Below are 16,246 nucleotides of genomic sequence, written 5' to 3'. Positions count from 1 at the left end.
CACCTCACAGGGCTGTCTTCTGCTACATATTTCATCAACTTTTACCGGTAAGAATACGGCGAAATATTCTGTACATATGCCACAAACAAGTATCTCGCTCATCTGCAGCCCCATTTCACAAGTGCCTCCGACACTTGACCTGCGAATAAAATGGTGGTTGATGAGTTGCAACAGAGTGCCTGCCGAGAAAGGTATTTATCCAGGAGCTCCCTCAACTTCAACGTCCAGATCACTGAGAACGTTGATAAGTCCTCTTACTCTAACCTTCTCGCAGCAATTGAGGGCGGTGCTGAACCACGTATCCCCTTCCCTAGGCTCTTTGATTTTCTTTTCACACCCCTCGCAATACGCACGTAAGCAGACAGCACATGCTGCTAAAACATATCCCAATGATTTAGGATCAGCCTGGGCCTCTGACATGTACGGCGCTTGGGCAGAAATCGGAAGGCGATGAGGTTTCATTAGCGATGACCGATAGGATGTACATTTGTGCGATTCAGTAACCATTTCTCTATGGGAGTCGATTTGGTGTCGAAAGAGGTCGAGCTGATCGCAATACCCGACCAAAGCTATGGAAGGGTTGCTGCTAGAGCTCGATGTGGAACGTACTGACGGTATCCCTCTGCTGAAAGAACGCTTCTCGGATAAGGACAGAGGCGTTGTTCGGGAAGATGAAGATGTCAGTTTGGAGGAAGTTGGAGATTTAGAGGACGAAGGCGTTGACACCATGTCTGGTTGTGGAGGTGCTCTTTCGCAGAGCCAACCTGGATTCCTGTTTCCATCAATGAAGTGAGGGGTTGAGAAGGGTAGAAAGGACACGACGTCACTTTACTCTGACGAGGGCAGATCTGGGCCGAAAGAAGAGTGAAGCGCGGGCGAATGCTCGCGCCGGACACGGGGATCGCTCGAAAGCCTACTAGTGCGGCTCATGTGAGGCCGGCGGGGAAACATGTTGGTCGGGAAGACTCTGCTCATGCCAGACCTTTGATTTGTCGGCTGGGATGCTGATGCAGGAGGAATAATACCTGAGAGAATCTTAAAATTAGTATGAATTTTCAATGCATCTCGTTTGAAGTTGATCTTGTGTACAGCAGCCCTCTGGGCTTGTCAAGGTTACTCCGGGTTCGTTCTGAGGTGGCAGTGAACGTCCAACATCTAGAACGTCCTCGTAATTGTGTTGTCTCTCAGTATCTTGATTTTGAAGTAGTCTTGAATCCTGATGAGGAGCGATTGACCCGACGTCAGGGCTAGTTGGCATACGAGTAAAAGACGGCTCGACAGTTCATTTCCAAAAACTTCGACAGACCTTGTGCCGAAGACGGTCTTTTGCTCGACTTGGAGACTCCTTTTTTTGAATTTATCAAATACTAATGTCGTTCATTACCATAACAGTTCTTGGTCACAAACGATGAACATTAGACGTACAGGTTGTGGAACGAGAAGCCATTTACAAAAAGTCGACGTGATAGTTAGCTTGACAAACAAGGTCATCGTTGAGATTGCTTGATGATCACATCCATCGAAAGCCCTCGCAACCAGCAACTCTTCGTTCAAGAGGGTGACTCCAATATTTCGAGCCCAAGCTGATTGATAAGGAACAACAAAGTCGCAAAAGAAGCGCCTTGATGGACATAATCGTCCGCAAGTTCCCAGCGCTTTGCAAAATACAACGCCAAGGTCGAAAACAGTATGCAGGAACAACATCCATCCCAAAGATACGTTCCTAAAGCCTTCTTTAGATGAAGAACAACAATCCAAACGTAGCTTTAGAGTAGGAGCTCCGTAGTTCCTGCAAGTAGGGAGGCGCACTACCAGTGAAAGTAATGCAGCCCGGCTTGAGCAGTGCCACTTCGCAATCCCGGCACCGATGACCGTTAATGAGCAGGCTAATGAGTGGACGTAAGGCATCCCGGAGTTGGGTTAACATAGTTTTGTATCCGATTGAACTAAGACTGTTTTCGGATGATCGACTAGTAAAGCTCAGAGACGGGGATAGGGATAGCGTTTGGCTATCTCTAGACACGAACCTAGTTCGTTCATGATGTCGGCCAATTCGTCAATTAGCTCCAGAGTACATGGTGACTGTACGCGTGGTAACAGACCAGGTGATCGGCTAGACTGGGAACCGGATGTTGGTGTACCTGTAAGTAGAGGCCAACATCAGTAAATTCGACTCTCACGTTCAGCGCGAATAGGATAGGATCACATACCTGCTTCAGATAGGACATCACTTGTTGACTCCGATATACTTTCAATCCGGCTATCCGGAACGAAGGCTGGAGGAGATAGATATGAGATGTGGACACATGGTCGGTGCAGTCTGTCAGAGCTACTGGCCACAAGACTTAACGGGAAGGAAGAAAATGGTTCTGGAGTATGGAAGAAAGTGAACTTTCAACTTTATAGACGGGAGTACAACTACTTCCTTATTTGGACCGCTCAAAGAGAAGCTCTGTGCCGGTGCTAGAATTGCTGGATGATCACTTGAATCGTCTTCGAAACGATTGATGCATTGTCCTCTAGAGAGAAAACAATCAGACAAACGGTAGGATCCTAGATTGAGTTGTTATCCAATATTTCGAGTCCAAGATGATTGATGGAGAACAAGAGCCGCCTCTCCTGGTTCAAGTGCGTGGCCGTAGCGTTCCATGGTGTTATGTGACAGAAAGATAATAGCGCAGCTGTTGAAGTAAGAATGCACCGCTATGAACAAAGTTTGCACTGGTTGCAACGGCCCAGAAGGGTTTATCAACCATACACGTCGTGCTGGTATTATGTTTGTCCGCTCCTTCATCTTCCATTCTGTGGGAAATGCCCAAACTTATACATCTGACGTTCCATACCCGCCCCCGCCGGGAGTCATAATAACTATGCGATCTCCTTTGGCCATTGGGACTGTGTTCTTACCGCCGATAGATAGGGTCCTCTCCCTCCCCTGAGCATCCTTCGATATCCACAGATTTACTCCCAGCTCACCCGGGCCACCTCCCATTAATCCATAGGGATGATAAACCCTCCGCTCACTCAAGATACTGCACTGTACGGGGCGACGGAATTCAATATCTCGTACAACACCATCCCCGCCACGATATTGGCCCTTTCCACCTGAGTCGGGGCGCAAGGAGAATTGTCGAAGGATGACGGGGTATCTCCGCTCCATAATTTCAGGATCAGTGATTCGTGTGTTTGTCATATGTCTGGAGAAGGGTCAGCTTTGGGTAATCGCATAACATACTTCACTGACGTGTGAACACCAGAAGTCCCGTGCCATCCTGGACCCGCACCACCGCCACCCGCTATCGTCTCATAGAAACCAAACGACTTCTTCTCTCCAGAGGCCGTAACTTCTTCGTCGTATCCAAAGGTAAGATTGTTCATGCAGCCTTGCGAGGCTGCGCATGCTTCGAAGGCCCGGAGTACGACGTCAGTAAGTCCTAAGAAGAGAGACAATATCAGGACGGAAACACCTATGTAAAGAGGAAAGTAGTAATACGTTGACTAGTGAGTACATTTCCCGCACAAACCGCGGCGTCTGCGCTTGGTTTCAGGAAACATCCATCTGGTATGATCACATTGATTGGGGTCATACACCCTGCATCATCAACACACTTCTGTGACATCAAACTCAAAGAACGACTCACCCTGGTTCAACGGAATATCACTCTCCAACAAACATCGCAACGCGTAAATGATTGACGAATTCACTATCGCTCTCGGCGCGTTCCAATTCCCATACACCTCCGGACCGGTGCCCGTGAAGTCAAAAGTCGCTGAGCCACTCTCCCTATCGATGTCAATTCGCAGTGCTATGGGTGATCCATCATCCATGCGATCAAGAGCAACCAGCGCTTTACCGCTGTGCTTCTTGCTGAACTTTCGCAAAAGTTGCCGAACGGCTTCTTCAGCTGTCTCCTGAATCGCATACATATACATCTGTACCACCGGTAACGTATACTTTGACACCAGGTTCTTCACCAGACCAACGCCCTTATACTAAACAAGGAAAGTCAGCCCCGCAATTCGAGAGGTAGAATAGACAAGTGCTCACAGTCGCAGCGATCTGGGCGTTGATATCGCTCAAGTTGTCCTTCAGCGTCCGTGTCCCTTTCCCACCTGGATACTTCAATGGCTCCTCCACCAGGAGCTGTATAAGCTCATCTTCGTTATACTTCCCCGCGCTGATGACCTTGAACGTTAGAATGGATGCTCCCTCATCGTATATCATCTTCGAGAACGGCGGCATGGAACCTGGAGTTTGCCCTCCAACATCAGCATGGTGTCCTCGAGAAGCAACATAGAAAATGATTTCTCTTCCGCTATCGTCGAATACGGGGGTAACGATTGTAATATCAGGAAGATGCACCCCACCACTGACAGCTGAGTTGCTAAGAATAACATCACCGTCATGAAGTCTTCCCTTCCAGTGTTCGTGCTGCCAGCGAACTGCAAATTGCATGCTACCCAGCATAGCTCTGATGACAAGTCAATAACTGTGTGTGATAAACCATGAAGTCGAAGGCCTACGGTACATGAGGTGCATTAGCTACCAGCCTCCCATCAGGGTCAAAGAGCGCACACGAAAAATCAAGTCTACAAGAAGGAATGAAGTGACACCGGTCAGCAGAACTCACGTACTCACCTCTCCTTGATATTCACGCTGACGCTTGTCTTCTGTAACGTCCTTCCCATCTGCTCCGCTATTGACATAAATCGATGCCCAAATACTGATAAGCGAATAGGATCAATTCTCAGCGGATCATCCGTCTTGCTTTTCGAATCGACATTTATAGGGCCGATATCCACCACGATGTGATCATCCAGCACCATAGCAACTGCGTTTGGCGTAGCGACTATCGTCTGTGTGGCGTCAATGATTATCGCCGGCCCTTTGATAACCGAACCAGGCATTATTTGGTCGAGCTTATAGACGCCAGCGTCTGTCCAGCCAGTTGACCCAAAGTACACCTTCGACTTCTCGAACGGCGTTGGAGTGAGAGGTGCCAACTTTAAGTGGGTGATTTGCTCAGACAGAGTCCCGCGCGACGCATCGCGACCGTCGTCTTGGACGCCACTGACGCGTACCCGAAGATCATCGACCCAAACACTCCGTCCCTCAAGAGAAAACCCAAATTCTTGCTGATGCTTGTCCTTAAATACTTGGACAAAGTCGTTGGACGGGTCCACGGTGATCATCAGGGTGGCATCGGAACCATCATAGCGCTATTTCCAGATTTAGTATGCAGCAACTCGATAGAAAATAAAACGCGAACCATATTCAAGTACGACGTGGATGAAAGCTGGGACTTGGTGAACCCTTGCGCAATCAAGCGCCCTTCGGATCTGACTCGAAGTACAGCTAGACGGGAGCGCAGAAGATCGGCACTCGAATCATCAGCAATGATAGAAAATGATTCTTGACTCTCATCCACTAACTCGGCTTTCGCCAGTCCAAACGCAGAAAGGATAGCTGACGACTTGTGGATGAGAATGCGGCTCATATCCAGCGCCGCAGCAACATCGCAAGCTGACTGCCCTCCCGCACCGCCAAATACCGCTAAGTGATGGCTAGATGGATCATACCCTCTCGCTTCGCTGATAGCTCGAATAGGCAGACACATGGCTTCCGTTGCAACTGTCAGAAACCCAAGAGCAATCTCTTCTGGAGTTTTCTCTACTCCGGTTTCCTTTGAGATTTGTTTGGCGAGGGTGGCGAACATCTCCCGGACAACATCAGCATCAAGGGGCTGATTTTCATTCAGTCCGAATATCTTGGGAAAATGAGCCGGAAGAAGTCGACCTAAAAATACATTCGCATCCGTTGTGGTGAGTGGGCCTCCCTTGCGATAACACGCGGGGCCGGGAGAGGCACCGGCGGACCGGGGACCCACTTTCAAGAGCCCGTTCTGCCAAAGGAGAAGTGACTAATGAATAACACGGCCTGGTAAGAGTGATGACTCCCAAGTGACAGATTTAGATTTACTCACTCCTCCACCAGCAGCCACAGTGTTGATATCGAGTTGTGGACTTTGGATGGTAACGCCAGCCGTTGTCGACTCCATAAGGTACTCAAACCTCCCATCGAAACGTGACACATCCGTGGACGTACCTGTCATATGACATATTAGGTATAATCAAGAATGAATGAAAAATCAGTTTGACTGACCACCCATGTCAAACCCGATCAACGGTACTTTCAGTTTCTCATCCCAACAGGTCTTTGCGATACCAACGACCCCACCGGCAGGACCGCTGAGAATTGCGCGTAATCCAGAGAATGACTCTGCATTGACCACTAGGAAATGGAATTAACATCTGTCAGGAACCTATGAAAGGCACACTCACGTCCTCCGTCGCTCTGCATAAATTGAAGCATCCTAGGTCGAAGATTCTTGAAACTCTTTTGGAAACTAAAACACAAAAATCAGTCAGGCCTGTTGAAGTTAAACATGGTCAGCAGACGTGTACCCTTGCAGATATTTTTGAAGCTCTGGCGTGAGATAGGCGTCTGCCGTTGCCGAGTTCGCACGAGAAACGATACGAATCATTGGCGACAGCTGGGATGATAGAGATACGTGCGTAAACCCAACCTCTCTGGCAATGTCAGCGACCAGAAGCTCATGCTTAGGATACGTGTAAGAGTGAAGGAAAGAGATGGCCAGGGAGCGAAAACCGTCATCGTAGAGGCTCTTGAGGTGTTTACGGCATTCGCCGGCGTCTGTTAAGAACGTCGGTCATCATTTAAGACTGACGGATCAAAAAGCTCTACCGGGGACATGTTCAACCTGAATCTTTTCTCCGCTTGTGCCTAAGACGATTGGAAGTCCTTCCAGTTGGTACGCGTCGGCGAGCAAGACTCTCTCTTTGACTTCAACGACTTTCTCGTACAGCATCCCAGGCCGTTTGGCTGCGAGATCGAACAAATCTGGGCGGCTTTGATTGCCAATGTGCAGAAGGTCCCGAAAGCCTTCCGAGACAAGGAAAGCAGTCTTCTCTCCCTTGCGTTCGAGTAAAGCTATAGCGAGATGATGAGCAACAATGAGGGGAGGTAGATAGAAGATAGGATACCACTGAGCAATAATTAACACAAGATCCCCCGGAAAATGCGTATATACTCACTTTGTCGCGACTGTCGTCCCCATCCTTATGACCTCTACACCCGACAAATCAAGAAGCTCCCCCCTTGGTATATTGGTGCCATAACCAATCTCCAGGACACGTCGGATAGCCTCCGTAGGTGCGTCCGGGTAGGCCGTATCCACCGATAAAACCTTAAGGATGACGGGCGGATGATGGGCAAAGGTCGCATATACATCGCAGAAGGTGCCACCTATGAGTAATAAGTAAAGGAGGGAGTTTTGTTTTCCTTGCTTACCTCTGTCGATGGCAATACGGATGCCTGCAGCGCTGCGAAGGGTATCCAGAGCGATTGGCATGACAGGAAGGATAAGAACTGACAGAGAGATGAATCATCATCATATTCATATTCGAAGGTTAGCAAAGAGTCGGAAGGTGGACGGAAACAAAAGGCATATCCGGATTTGAACCGGAAAACATTGCCAAGTACGAAGAAAAACGGGATGGAGTGCGCCAGTTTCTCGGCATCTTCCACGCCGTGGCAGAGCCGTGGTACTCCTGCGAGGCTAGGGGATCATGAATCAGAGTACACATACTTCAGAATTCCGGAATTCCGTACTTGCCATAGGTTAAACGCCCTCTGATTTATATTCTGCCTATCTCGCGTTTCAAGTCCAAGATAAGTAAATCCAAAGTAAAAGCCTTTGATTGATTATGCCGTTAACAACTTGCCTTCGTCTGGAACCATGGATGGAAAATAACCCAACACTCAGGGACGATTGTTGGTACTTCAATTTGGCCGGTAAAGACCTTTCGTCGACATAGTCCATCGTTTCCGTATACAACTTGCGATTGATAGTTATTCCAGGCTCAAGTGCGAATATGGTCAACTCAAGAATCAGTTACAAATATTTAAAGGCTCAAAGGAGAAAGAAGAAATACATGAAATTAAAACGACACACACACATCTTCATCTTTGATATCCAGCATCAGCATGCGTCCAGGCGTGTGACCAACTACTTCCCCGGAGATGCCACTGTCCATAACTGACAGCTGAGGTGTCACTCCACACCCAAAATAAACAGCTATTTCTCCATCTTGAATCTCGGTAGGATCGCCAAAGTCGGGATTTGTGCCATCGAGATCAGTGATCCCAAGGGATTTGGCGCCCTCCGGACCCCAGGCGACAGGTTCTCCATGGGTTTTGACGAAAGGACGGGTAATATTACGGACACGCTCGAGATCAGCTAAACGGTATGGCCTCATGGATACTACCATGTGTCCACCAAAAACTACGGCAGAATTGTAAGTGGCAAGTAAATATGTCGTAAAAGGGAGTCACCTCCAGCGGGACAGAGCCGGTACTTTGTCTTGTACATAGGGACGGCACGGCCTAGCTGCACGTGTCTCGGAGTAAGCCCGTTCTTGGCGAGGGCTGCCTCAAAGGAATAAGAACAGCCAATGAAGAAGGCAACACTATCGTCGCGCCACTCTTTCTCTATGCTTTCCTTTTGCTGAACAAATACGCCATCACGATAAATGTTGTAGGAAGGGCAGTCGGACCGAACATCGCTATCTGTCGCAAGCGCTTTGGGGACTTGAGGGTTACCCGGTTTCGTCTCACCAAGGAGAGGGCATCTGACAGAAAAGAGTCAGCTCCATTACAGAAGAAAAAGGAAGCAACTGACGAAACGGGGTTTCGTGCACAGAGCAACCGAAAGTCGGCAGCAAATTTATTGGGCAAAATTATAACATTTGCCTGCGAATATCCGGGACAGAGACCCGCAGTACTTGGCGCAGTGAAGGTCTTGGTCCTGCATTGGATGCGAACATCATGAGGAGTTAGAGCCTGAGAGATAGACATAGGTAAGGGTATCCCTGGGATAAGGAACAGACTTTCAAATTGGAATCCATGGATTAAAAGGCCAAGGTTAATCCTAAACTTAGACGCACACAAATGATCACCGTGCCGCGTCGCGTGCCGAATTAAAGGAGGAATTTGCCGAATCCGGTAACAAGGTGACGATACGGGATAATTCCGAGGAAGCATGAGATAACAAGTCCTGAAAAGTCTCCGCGACCATGGATGGCCCTAGACGCTGCAGATTTCCAATCAGACTCTTTACCTCCTTTTATAAATGAACTTTCAATGCCCTGAGTTAGCTCAACCGACCTCGTTGTCGTCAACTTTCATCATCAATGAGCTCAGTTAGTGATACGTCAACTTGCCACATCTTCTCTGAAGATACTGACTTCATTCTAGCAGTATTCTGCTGCAGAGAAGTCTTCTGAGAAGGATGTCGGAGTCGTGGTTGCTGCTTTTGAAGGGGAAAGACAAAGTTCGCCTATTGAGCCCAAAACAGAAGCCAGACTCTTGAGAAAGGTTAGCTGCTCATGTTTGCTCCGTTTCAAAGTCAACTGACTGACGTTTAACCAAAGATCGACTCGTTCTTGATCCCGATGCTGGGTGCTTTGTATTTTGTCTGTTTTTTGGATCGTGGAAAGTGATGGCTTCTTTTCGCTGCCCGGTTCCCATGACACTCATAACACTACAGTATCGGCAATGCCAAAGTTGCCGGTATGGCCACTGATCTTGGCCTTGTAGGAAACGAATATGGTGCCGCAGTCTCAGTGGTAGTAAGTGGGATTTATTTCTTACGTTGTTGCGGTGTCCTGATCCTTCCTTTCAGTACGCGTCAGTATTGTAGTTTTTTTTTTTGCTTTCTTGAATTTACACCTCTAATTTAGGACATACGTCGTATTCGAACCATTCTGTAAGCTGTTAAGCTATTCTCTTGAAATGTTACTCACACCCGAATTTTGATAGATGCGGTCCTGTTGAAGTTGTTGACACCCAAGATGGTTTTATCTGTTTCTACTGTCATTTTTGCCGCACTTACCATTGCCACACCTTTCTCTGGTTCCTATGGACCTCTTATTGCGATTCGCGTCTTGCTCGGATGGGCAGAAGCAGGTAAGCTTTGACATGTAGTAACACGCTCAGTACGATGACGTCGTGCTAGGAACTTTCCCATGTATCGTCACCTACCTTACAATGACATACCGACGGGAGGAACTAGGCATGCGTCTTGCGTACATGTTCACCTGTTCCGCCATTTCGGGTGGATTTGGTGAGTTCCGTGTACATGCCCGTCAACTTTCTAGTCTGATTTCTGTCCCGCTAGGTGGACTTTTGGCTTACGGATTGACTCACATCGAAACCTCCTCTGTGACCGGATGGCAATGGCTATACATTGTTGAAGGGCTCATTACGATGAGCCTGGGTCCCATCGCGTACTTCTGGATTCCAAACCGCATTGATCAAGCTTGGTTCCTGTCCGACCATGAGAAAGATTTGTGCGCCGTTCGTTATGACAACAACAAGACCCACTACGACCCAGACGAGAAGTTTGATATTAAACAAGTAATGCTTGCACCTTTGGACTGGAGGACTTGGGTTCACGGTACCATCCAATTCGGTGCCGATGTCACTCTCTACGCCATTTCGACATTCATGTAACTATTTCCGATTTACTTGCTTTTATCTGTTATTTCATTCATCATTTCTTACTAGGCCTATCCTTATTAGCGATATGGGCTACAGCTCTTACAAAGCTCAACTCCTTACTATCCCCGTGTATGCGGTTGGCGCCCTGTCCTTTATCATCCAAGCCAAACTATCCGATCGTACTCTATTACGTGGACCATTCATCATGGCGAATTTCCTTGTTCAGATAATCGGTTATATCATCCTCACGTCTACCAAGACCATTGGCGCTCGGTATTTTGGCGTTTTTGTTGTTGCGTTAGGTCTATATGTACCTACCGCGTTGAATGTTGGATGGGTATGTACACAACATATTTATTTGCATTGTTTCTGATGTTGACTACAGACCCAAAACAACTATGGTCCCCATTACAAGCGCGCTGCGGGCGTCGGCTTGATGCAATTTGTTGGGAAGTAAGCCTAAATAATGTTGTTCTTCGCTCTTCTCGTTCACACTCTTGTAGCTCTGCAGGGGCAGCTATTGGCGAAATATTTGATTCACGCTTGGAACCATATTACCACCGCTCGTACTACATCTGCATTGGGTTGACGGCTGTGAGCATGATACTTACTAGTCTTATGGTATTTTTCTTCTTTCTGTCTGCTTGTTACTTGCTAATACCATCTACAGATGCTCTATCTTCATTTAGCTAACAAGAAGAAAGCCGCAGCCATAGTTGCTGGAGCACCAAATGAGCCTCAGCTTGGGGATAAGAATCCTCATTTCACTTTCTTTTTGTAGTTAAAGCTACTCAGATAGGGTTAAAGTTACTCAGATAGGATTTATGCTTAGACTTTCCCCAAAGGGTATGATAATTAATTCAAGTAATAAGATTCAAATTCTGAAGGTTCGCCGTGGCGGAGTGGTGAACTGATCGGACGATCATCTGAACCTGGATCTCTCGATCAAAATAATTGTTTCCGGTTTCATTCCGGATATCCCAAATGACGACAGAGAGCGCAGACATTCCTGCTAGTTTCCGTACACTAGACAGTCCCACGACGACTACCTGAGGTATCATCTGTACTCCGAGAAGAGACAGAGTACTAGGCGCTATCCTGCGCTATCTCTTCCGGCCAACTTTCGGTTATCAAACGATGCAAATTGCGAAGCAGACCTAGCAAAAATAACTGCTCTGGTAAGTCTCATTCCTGGAAATCTTCGGACCAGGGATACCTAGAAGACGCCCATGGCCACATTACATCTCCATCGATCGCCGCGGTGAATAGTACAGTGGAAACAATGGGATAGTAAGATTAGACAGTTAGGTTAGGCGACAGAGTTAATCCAGCCAGTACGTAGAAAATGGTACCCACGACAAAATTCTGAGAAGATTCCCTAGCATCTTTGTCTTAGGCTGAGCGTACGGGATCGTAATGGAAATCTGCGTTGGACAAACACCCTCGTCAGAACCGAAAATCAGACTCTTTTCCTCGGACATACCTACCATGCCTTCACCGCCTCCATTTGGCTACTACGTTCCTGCCGTTTGCTTCTTCGATGAAAAGGAAGACCTTGATGCTCGCGCGATCAAATCTCACATTCTGAGAGTAGCCAAGGTAAGCACCGGTATTTCGTCACTTTAAGTCAGCATTCCATTGGAACCTCATTTTCAAGGGTGGTGTTGCTGGTATCATTGTCCAAGGTACCAACGGCGAAGCTCAGCACCTATCCCATGAAGAGCGCAAGCAGACTATATGCTTAACTAGACAAATACTCGATACAAACGGATTCAGCAATATTGTCATTCTCGCAGGATGTGGAGCCCAGTCGGCGCGAGAGACACAAAAGCTCTGCGTTGATACGAAAGAAGCGGGGGCCGACTACGCGCTGATTCTATCACCGTCGACATTTCCGCCGCAAATGTCTGTTCCAAATGTCATTCGATTCCATCTTGAGGTGAGAATTCCTGAATCTTGAAGGCATTCAATATTTTCACCCTTACTGTCCGCTTCCCCAGGTTGCCGACGCATCCCCCACCGTGACCGCCGGTCTAGACCTCGACTCTGACGCGCTCGTCACCCTAGCCAAACACCCCAACATCGTCGGTGCGAAGCTCACCTGCGGAAACATCGCCAAACTGCTCCGAATAGCTTCCTCTGTACCCGCTTCGGAATTCGCTGTCTTGGCAGGGAAAGCCGACTTCGTCCTTCCCGGTTTGTTAGCCGGCAGCCGTGGGTGCATCACCGCACTCTCCAACCTTACGCCCAAGCTCCATGGTAAACTGTTTTATTTGTGGAAGGTGGCTAAGGGTGAGGAAGCGATGAGGCAGCAGGCGACGATGGGACACGCCGATTGGGCTCTTCAGAAATTGGGAGGTATCGGAGTGTGAAAAAAGTTGTGTCAAAGGCATATGGATACGGGACAGGGAAGGTGAGGACACCACTAAAGGAGGTGACGGATGAATCTCTGCAGGGAAACAAGCACTACGAGATGCTGATTGATCTGATCCGCATGGAGGAGAGGCTGGATTCGAAACTGTAGTCGTATACATGTATACTGAAAAGAACGCGGGATTCCTCCGTCCTCGACCCTTATATTCCTCACGAGGTCCGAACCACGATGGAACCCCTCACTGCGTGAAAATACAAATTCCGGGCGGACCATCGTGCGAACTTTCTATAAGTCATAAATTCCGAGATGAAAATATGGGGGAAAGGTGTAGCCGCAAAACTTCCCACCTTTTCCTCTATCAAAGGCGAACAGACCAAAAAAAATGGTTTCTGGAGAATTCTGGGATGGTATCCCAAGCGTGGCGGAGGACGAAATGTTCGCGATGATAACAACGTTCAAGAAAGATCCCTTTCCCAAAAAGGTTAACTTGGGTGCTGGCGTGTATAGAGACGAAGACGGAAAGTCGTGGGTGCTTCCTGCGGTTAAGAAGGTTCGCCGACAGTCGAGCCATTTTTCGTCCATGCTCACACGAATTGTAGGCCCACGCACTACTTATCGACTCCCCGGATTTGAATCATGAATATCTTCCTATTGCTGGCCTCGCCGAGTTCACAAATTCCGCAGCCAAGCTGATGTTCACGGAAGAGTCGGATGTGATAAAGCGAGGACAAGTGAGTCACCCGGTCGGCAAAAAAAAGTTGTATGGGATGGCTTAGAGTACTCCAGGTCGTGTCAACCCAAACTATTAGTGGTACTGGGGCAAATCACTTGGGCGCGTCGTTCCTGTCACGATTCTACTTGTTCAATGGTGAGAGGCAAGTCTACATCAGCCGGCCTACATGGGGTAAGCTTATTGTTTCTGTCTTTCCACTTTTACTCATTTCGCATTGAGTAAAGTAAACCATCACGCAATTTTTGCTAACGTTGACATCACTCCCGTCGAGTATCCATACTACAATGCTGAGACTCGAGGGATCGACTTTGACGAGATGCTTTCGACGATGAACAGCGCGCCGGACAGATCTATCTTCGTCTTGCACGCGTGCGCGCACAACCCAACAGGGCTGGACCCGTCTCGCGAACAATGGACTGCCATCGCCGACATTATGCTTGCAAAGGGCCATTATGCCTTCTTCGATGCGGCGTATCAAGGATTCGCTACTGGTGATTTGGACAACGACGCATGGGCTGTGAGAGAATTTGCTCGACGTGGCATCGCGATGCTGGTCTGCCAAAGCTTCGCCAAGAACGCCGGCCTGTATGGTGAGAGGGTGGGCGCACTACATGTCGTCTGTAAGGATGATCAGGCCACCAAAAAATTGAAGAACCAGTTGAGTTTGATCACTAGAGTAGAATTCAGCACCCCACCGGCGTATGGAGCAAAATTGGTGCGTCTGAAGGTTTAAAGACTTGAATGAATCGCTGAAAGTATCCAAGGTAAACTTCATTCTTAACGACGCGCCCTTGTACGAGGAATGGAGGAGAAACATCAGGACCATGGCCGGACGCTTAATTGAAGTAAGAAAGGAGCTCTATCGGCTGCTCACGGAGGAGCTCAAGACGCCAGGGAACTGGGATCATGTCATCAACCAGATTGGAATGTTCAGGTATTATCGATATCCTCCAGGGGTTCTTTTTTGCATGTATCTGAGGCGCCTCTTGAAGTTTTACAGGGATATCGGAAGCACAGAGCAAGCGGCTCAGAGAAGAATTCCACATATACCTCGCAAAGAATGGGAGGATCTCGCTAGCGGGCCTGAACACAAAGAATATTAAGTACTTTGCGGAGAGTTTAGACACGGTCGTGAGAGGTTGACTGACGTATGAATAGACGAATATATCTTGGTTAGAATGCAAAGTAAAAAACAACTCAAGTTGCAAGTTGTGGACGGCGGTGATGGATGAGTCAGCCTCGTGGCGATGTCCTGATATAGACTTCGTCATCTACTCCGCCGCCCACCATTCCGTCGTCCTTATGCAACGTTCAATTCCCTCGTTTCTTTCATTGTATACGCGATCAGCATGGAGCAACCAGCAGAACGTGGTATGGCACCGAACTTATTTCCGTCGATTCTCCACTTCACGACCTCGACTTGATTTTCACTTTGACACTCACCACTTTGTTCAACGGCTCGAGCGGGAAGGGCTCAATCGAGCACAAGCAGAGGGTATCATGTCCGCCATAGCAGAAGTCATCGACGAGAGCATACGGAACATGACGAGTAACATGGTGACGAAGGCTGATCAGGAGAAGGTATTAGTTCCCTTTCATTGATATCATCGGACCTGATCACTCTGCTACAGCAACACTACACACAACAAGTCGACTTTGCACAACTCAAATCCGAACTGCAGCTTATGGAGAAGAACGACCTTGCCATCATCAAAGCCGAGAACGACCGATTGTTAAACGACATCGAGAAGCTTAAGCAGCGATTACGAGAAGAAATAACTCGAACCCAGGCTGGGGTACGGCTGGACCTGAACTTGGAAAAGGGCAGGCTGAGGGAAGACAGTGCCGGCCAGGTGTTGAAGGTCAGGGAGGTCGACACACGGATAGAACAGGAAATCGCCGGGTTGCGGACAGCGATACAGGCGTCCAAGGTGTGATATGTTTCTCCCTTTTGTTAATAAACCTGATCACTCGCCAAGGCTACGACCCTCCAATATATCGTAGGAGTCGGTGAGTCCATTCGTTATTTCTTCTTGTATTTCGTTTGACTGTATTCGCAGTCACCACCTGTTCCGCGCTCCTCATGGCCTACCTAAGATTCCGGGCATGACGATACCCAGCTTTTCCAAGCCCTCCTTGGATACCTTACTCTATCAGTTGTAATCTACGCTAAATTACATCTGGCATAATTGGATCCTAAAGAAACGTGAGGCGCGACAATGATGAGCCTTCAAGCTTCAAGAGAGGAGAAAGGATCGGTGGTGTTTAGTCTGTATCTCATCATTCGTCCGCCAGTTTTCAAACTGATATTCCATCTCAGATATTTGACAATATGAAATGCGTCGTTGGTTTAGCAGTACAATACACCTATCATATGGGTCCTTTCAGGACCAGTCTGGCCAGTAGACGTATAATGAATTCTTTGCGTAGTAGAAGAATGAACTCGCTCCAATGTCGCCAAAGTTGTTCCGCAAGGGATGGTTTTTTAACTCATACCTACTTACGCACTTGGTCCTTCTACTATTGGTCGGGCAGTTGTATTTCAAAAAGTGCTGCC

General features: G+C 48.0%; 8 protein-coding genes across 8 annotated transcripts; 4 read left to right on the top strand and 4 right to left on the bottom strand.

Moving 5' to 3' along the window:
* Nucleotides 1-5: 5 nt before the first annotated feature.
* Nucleotides 6-1,111, bottom strand: BT62DRAFT_718608 (uncharacterized protein). The gene is made up of 2 exons (XM_043182000.1): nt 833-1,111; nt 6-772 (listed from the first exon to the last, which is right to left on the bottom strand). The coding sequence occupies exons 1-2, from the start codon at nt 973-975 to the stop codon at nt 196-198; spliced, it is 720 nt and encodes a 239-aa protein (XP_043042130.1). The 5' UTR covers nt 976-1,111; the 3' UTR covers nt 6-195.
* On the bottom strand, nt 970-2,399 carry BT62DRAFT_718230 (uncharacterized protein). Its single transcript, XM_043181997.1, has 4 exons — nt 2,211-2,399; nt 1,426-2,141; nt 1,307-1,367; nt 970-1,247 (listed from the first exon to the last, which is right to left on the bottom strand). Exons 2-4 carry the CDS (start codon nt 1,906-1,908, stop codon nt 1,156-1,158), a joined length of 636 nt encoding a protein of 211 aa, XP_043042129.1. The 5' UTR covers nt 1,909-2,141; nt 2,211-2,399; the 3' UTR covers nt 970-1,155.
* A 422-nt stretch (nt 2,400-2,821) lies between these two features.
* BT62DRAFT_889870 (uncharacterized protein) lies at nt 2,822-7,433 on the bottom strand (the record flags this gene model as incomplete). The annotated part of the gene is made up of 16 exons (XM_043183002.1): nt 2,822-3,197; nt 3,245-3,434; nt 3,494-3,592; nt 3,642-3,993; nt 4,049-4,472; nt 4,525-4,590; nt 4,640-5,220; nt 5,271-5,921; nt 5,985-6,106; nt 6,164-6,292; nt 6,343-6,407; nt 6,466-6,715; nt 6,767-7,012; nt 7,066-7,067; nt 7,117-7,327; nt 7,373-7,433. The coding sequence occupies 16 exons, from the start codon at nt 7,431-7,433 to the stop codon at nt 2,822-2,824; spliced, it is 3,825 nt and encodes a 1,274-aa protein (XP_043042128.1).
* Nucleotides 7,434-8,022: 589 nt separating this feature from the next.
* On the bottom strand, nt 8,023-8,938 carry BT62DRAFT_889905 (DUF1445-domain-containing protein; the record flags this gene model as incomplete). The annotated part of the gene is made up of 3 exons (XM_043183003.1): nt 8,023-8,366; nt 8,417-8,712; nt 8,763-8,938. 3 exons carry the CDS (start codon nt 8,936-8,938, stop codon nt 8,023-8,025), a joined length of 816 nt encoding a protein of 271 aa, XP_043042127.1.
* A 201-nt stretch (nt 8,939-9,139) lies between these two features.
* Nucleotides 9,140-11,447, top strand: BT62DRAFT_985884 (MFS general substrate transporter). Its single transcript, XM_043189971.1, has 13 exons — nt 9,140-9,282; nt 9,338-9,457; nt 9,514-9,578; nt 9,630-9,711; nt 9,765-9,769; nt 9,823-9,848; nt 9,902-10,048; nt 10,098-10,205; nt 10,260-10,590; nt 10,649-10,919; nt 10,968-11,035; nt 11,086-11,203; nt 11,253-11,447. The coding sequence occupies exons 1-13, from the start codon at nt 9,274-9,276 to the stop codon at nt 11,361-11,363; spliced, it is 1,461 nt and encodes a 486-aa protein (XP_043042126.1). The 5' UTR covers nt 9,140-9,273; the 3' UTR covers nt 11,364-11,447.
* A 623-nt stretch (nt 11,448-12,070) lies between these two features.
* Nucleotides 12,071-13,106, top strand: BT62DRAFT_979581 (aldolase; the record flags this gene model as incomplete). The annotated part of the gene is made up of 4 exons (XM_043189452.1): nt 12,071-12,181; nt 12,240-12,521; nt 12,583-12,948; nt 12,972-13,106. 4 exons carry the CDS (start codon nt 12,071-12,073, stop codon nt 13,104-13,106), a joined length of 894 nt encoding a protein of 297 aa, XP_043042125.1.
* A 40-nt stretch (nt 13,107-13,146) lies between these two features.
* Nucleotides 13,147-14,864, top strand: BT62DRAFT_718206 (aspartate aminotransferase). Its single transcript, XM_043181996.1, has 6 exons — nt 13,147-13,506; nt 13,556-13,687; nt 13,743-13,860; nt 13,914-14,404; nt 14,454-14,623; nt 14,682-14,864. Exons 1-6 carry the CDS (start codon nt 13,339-13,341, stop codon nt 14,830-14,832), a joined length of 1,230 nt encoding a protein of 409 aa, XP_043042124.1. The 5' UTR covers nt 13,147-13,338; the 3' UTR covers nt 14,833-14,864.
* Nucleotides 14,865-14,957: 93 nt separating this feature from the next.
* BT62DRAFT_965111 (DUF1640-domain-containing protein) lies at nt 14,958-16,195 on the top strand. The gene is made up of 5 exons (XM_043188756.1): nt 14,958-15,270; nt 15,321-15,620; nt 15,669-15,699; nt 15,750-15,957; nt 16,010-16,195. Exons 1-4 carry the CDS (start codon nt 14,992-14,994, stop codon nt 15,797-15,799), a joined length of 660 nt encoding a protein of 219 aa, XP_043042123.1. The 5' UTR covers nt 14,958-14,991; the 3' UTR covers nt 15,800-15,957; nt 16,010-16,195.
* The last annotated feature ends 51 nt before the right edge of the window (nt 16,196-16,246 follow it).

The sequence above is a fragment of the Guyanagaster necrorhizus genome, assembly GCF_019112545.1.
Source record: "Guyanagaster necrorhizus MCA 3950 unplaced genomic scaffold BT62scaffold_7, whole genome shotgun sequence".
Lineage (NCBI taxonomy): Eukaryota > Fungi > Basidiomycota > Agaricomycetes > Agaricales > Physalacriaceae > Guyanagaster > Guyanagaster necrorhizus.
Note: the sequence above shows the minus strand (reverse complement) of the source record. Positions and strands in the feature narration are given on the sequence as shown.

What these genes read in the sequence shown, in the direction of transcription:
- BT62DRAFT_718608 (XM_043182000.1), bottom strand. Translation starts at nt 975, where the DNA reads ATGAGCAGAGTCTTCCCGACCAACATGTTTCCCCGCCGGCCTCACATG. An exon ending in CCAGATCTGCCCTCGTCAGA is followed by an intron (nt 773 to 832) that starts GTAAAGTGACGT and finishes TGATGGAAACAG; the next exon opens with GAATCCAGGTTGGCTCTGCG.
- BT62DRAFT_718230 (XM_043181997.1), bottom strand. Translation starts at nt 1,908, where the DNA reads ATGCCTTACGTCCACTCATTAGCCTGCTCATTAACGGTCATCGGTGCC. An exon ending in GGCTTCTCGTTCCACAACCT is followed by an intron (nt 1,368 to 1,425) that starts GTACGTCTAATG and finishes GAACGACATTAG; the next exon opens with TATTTGATAAATTCAAAAAA. An exon ending in AAGACCGTCTTCGGCACAAG is followed by an intron (nt 1,248 to 1,306) that starts GTCTGTCGAAGT and finishes TATGCCAACTAG; the next exon opens with CCCTGACGTCGGGTCAATCG.
- BT62DRAFT_985884 (XM_043189971.1), top strand. An exon ending in CGCCATTTCGGGTGGATTTG is followed by an intron (nt 10,206 to 10,259) that starts GTGAGTTCCGTG and finishes CTGTCCCGCTAG; the next exon opens with GTGGACTTTTGGCTTACGGA. An exon ending in CCGCGTTGAATGTTGGATGG is followed by an intron (nt 10,920 to 10,967) that starts GTATGTACACAA and finishes TGTTGACTACAG; the next exon opens with ACCCAAAACAACTATGGTCC.
- BT62DRAFT_718206 (XM_043181996.1), top strand. Translation starts at nt 13,339, where the DNA reads ATGGTTTCTGGAGAATTCTGGGATGGTATCCCAAGCGTGGCGGAGGAC. An exon ending in ATGTGATAAAGCGAGGACAA is followed by an intron (nt 13,688 to 13,742) that starts GTGAGTCACCCG and finishes AGAGTACTCCAG; the next exon opens with GTCGTGTCAACCCAAACTAT. An exon ending in CATCAGCCGGCCTACATGGG is followed by an intron (nt 13,861 to 13,913) that starts GTAAGCTTATTG and finishes CATTGAGTAAAG; the next exon opens with TAAACCATCACGCAATTTTT.
- BT62DRAFT_965111 (XM_043188756.1), top strand. Translation starts at nt 14,992, where the DNA reads ATGCAACGTTCAATTCCCTCGTTTCTTTCATTGTATACGCGATCAGCA. An exon ending in CAGCGATACAGGCGTCCAAG is followed by an intron (nt 15,621 to 15,668) that starts GTGTGATATGTT and finishes TCACTCGCCAAG; the next exon opens with GCTACGACCCTCCAATATAT. An exon ending in CCAATATATCGTAGGAGTCG is followed by an intron (nt 15,700 to 15,749) that starts GTGAGTCCATTC and finishes CTGTATTCGCAG; the next exon opens with TCACCACCTGTTCCGCGCTC.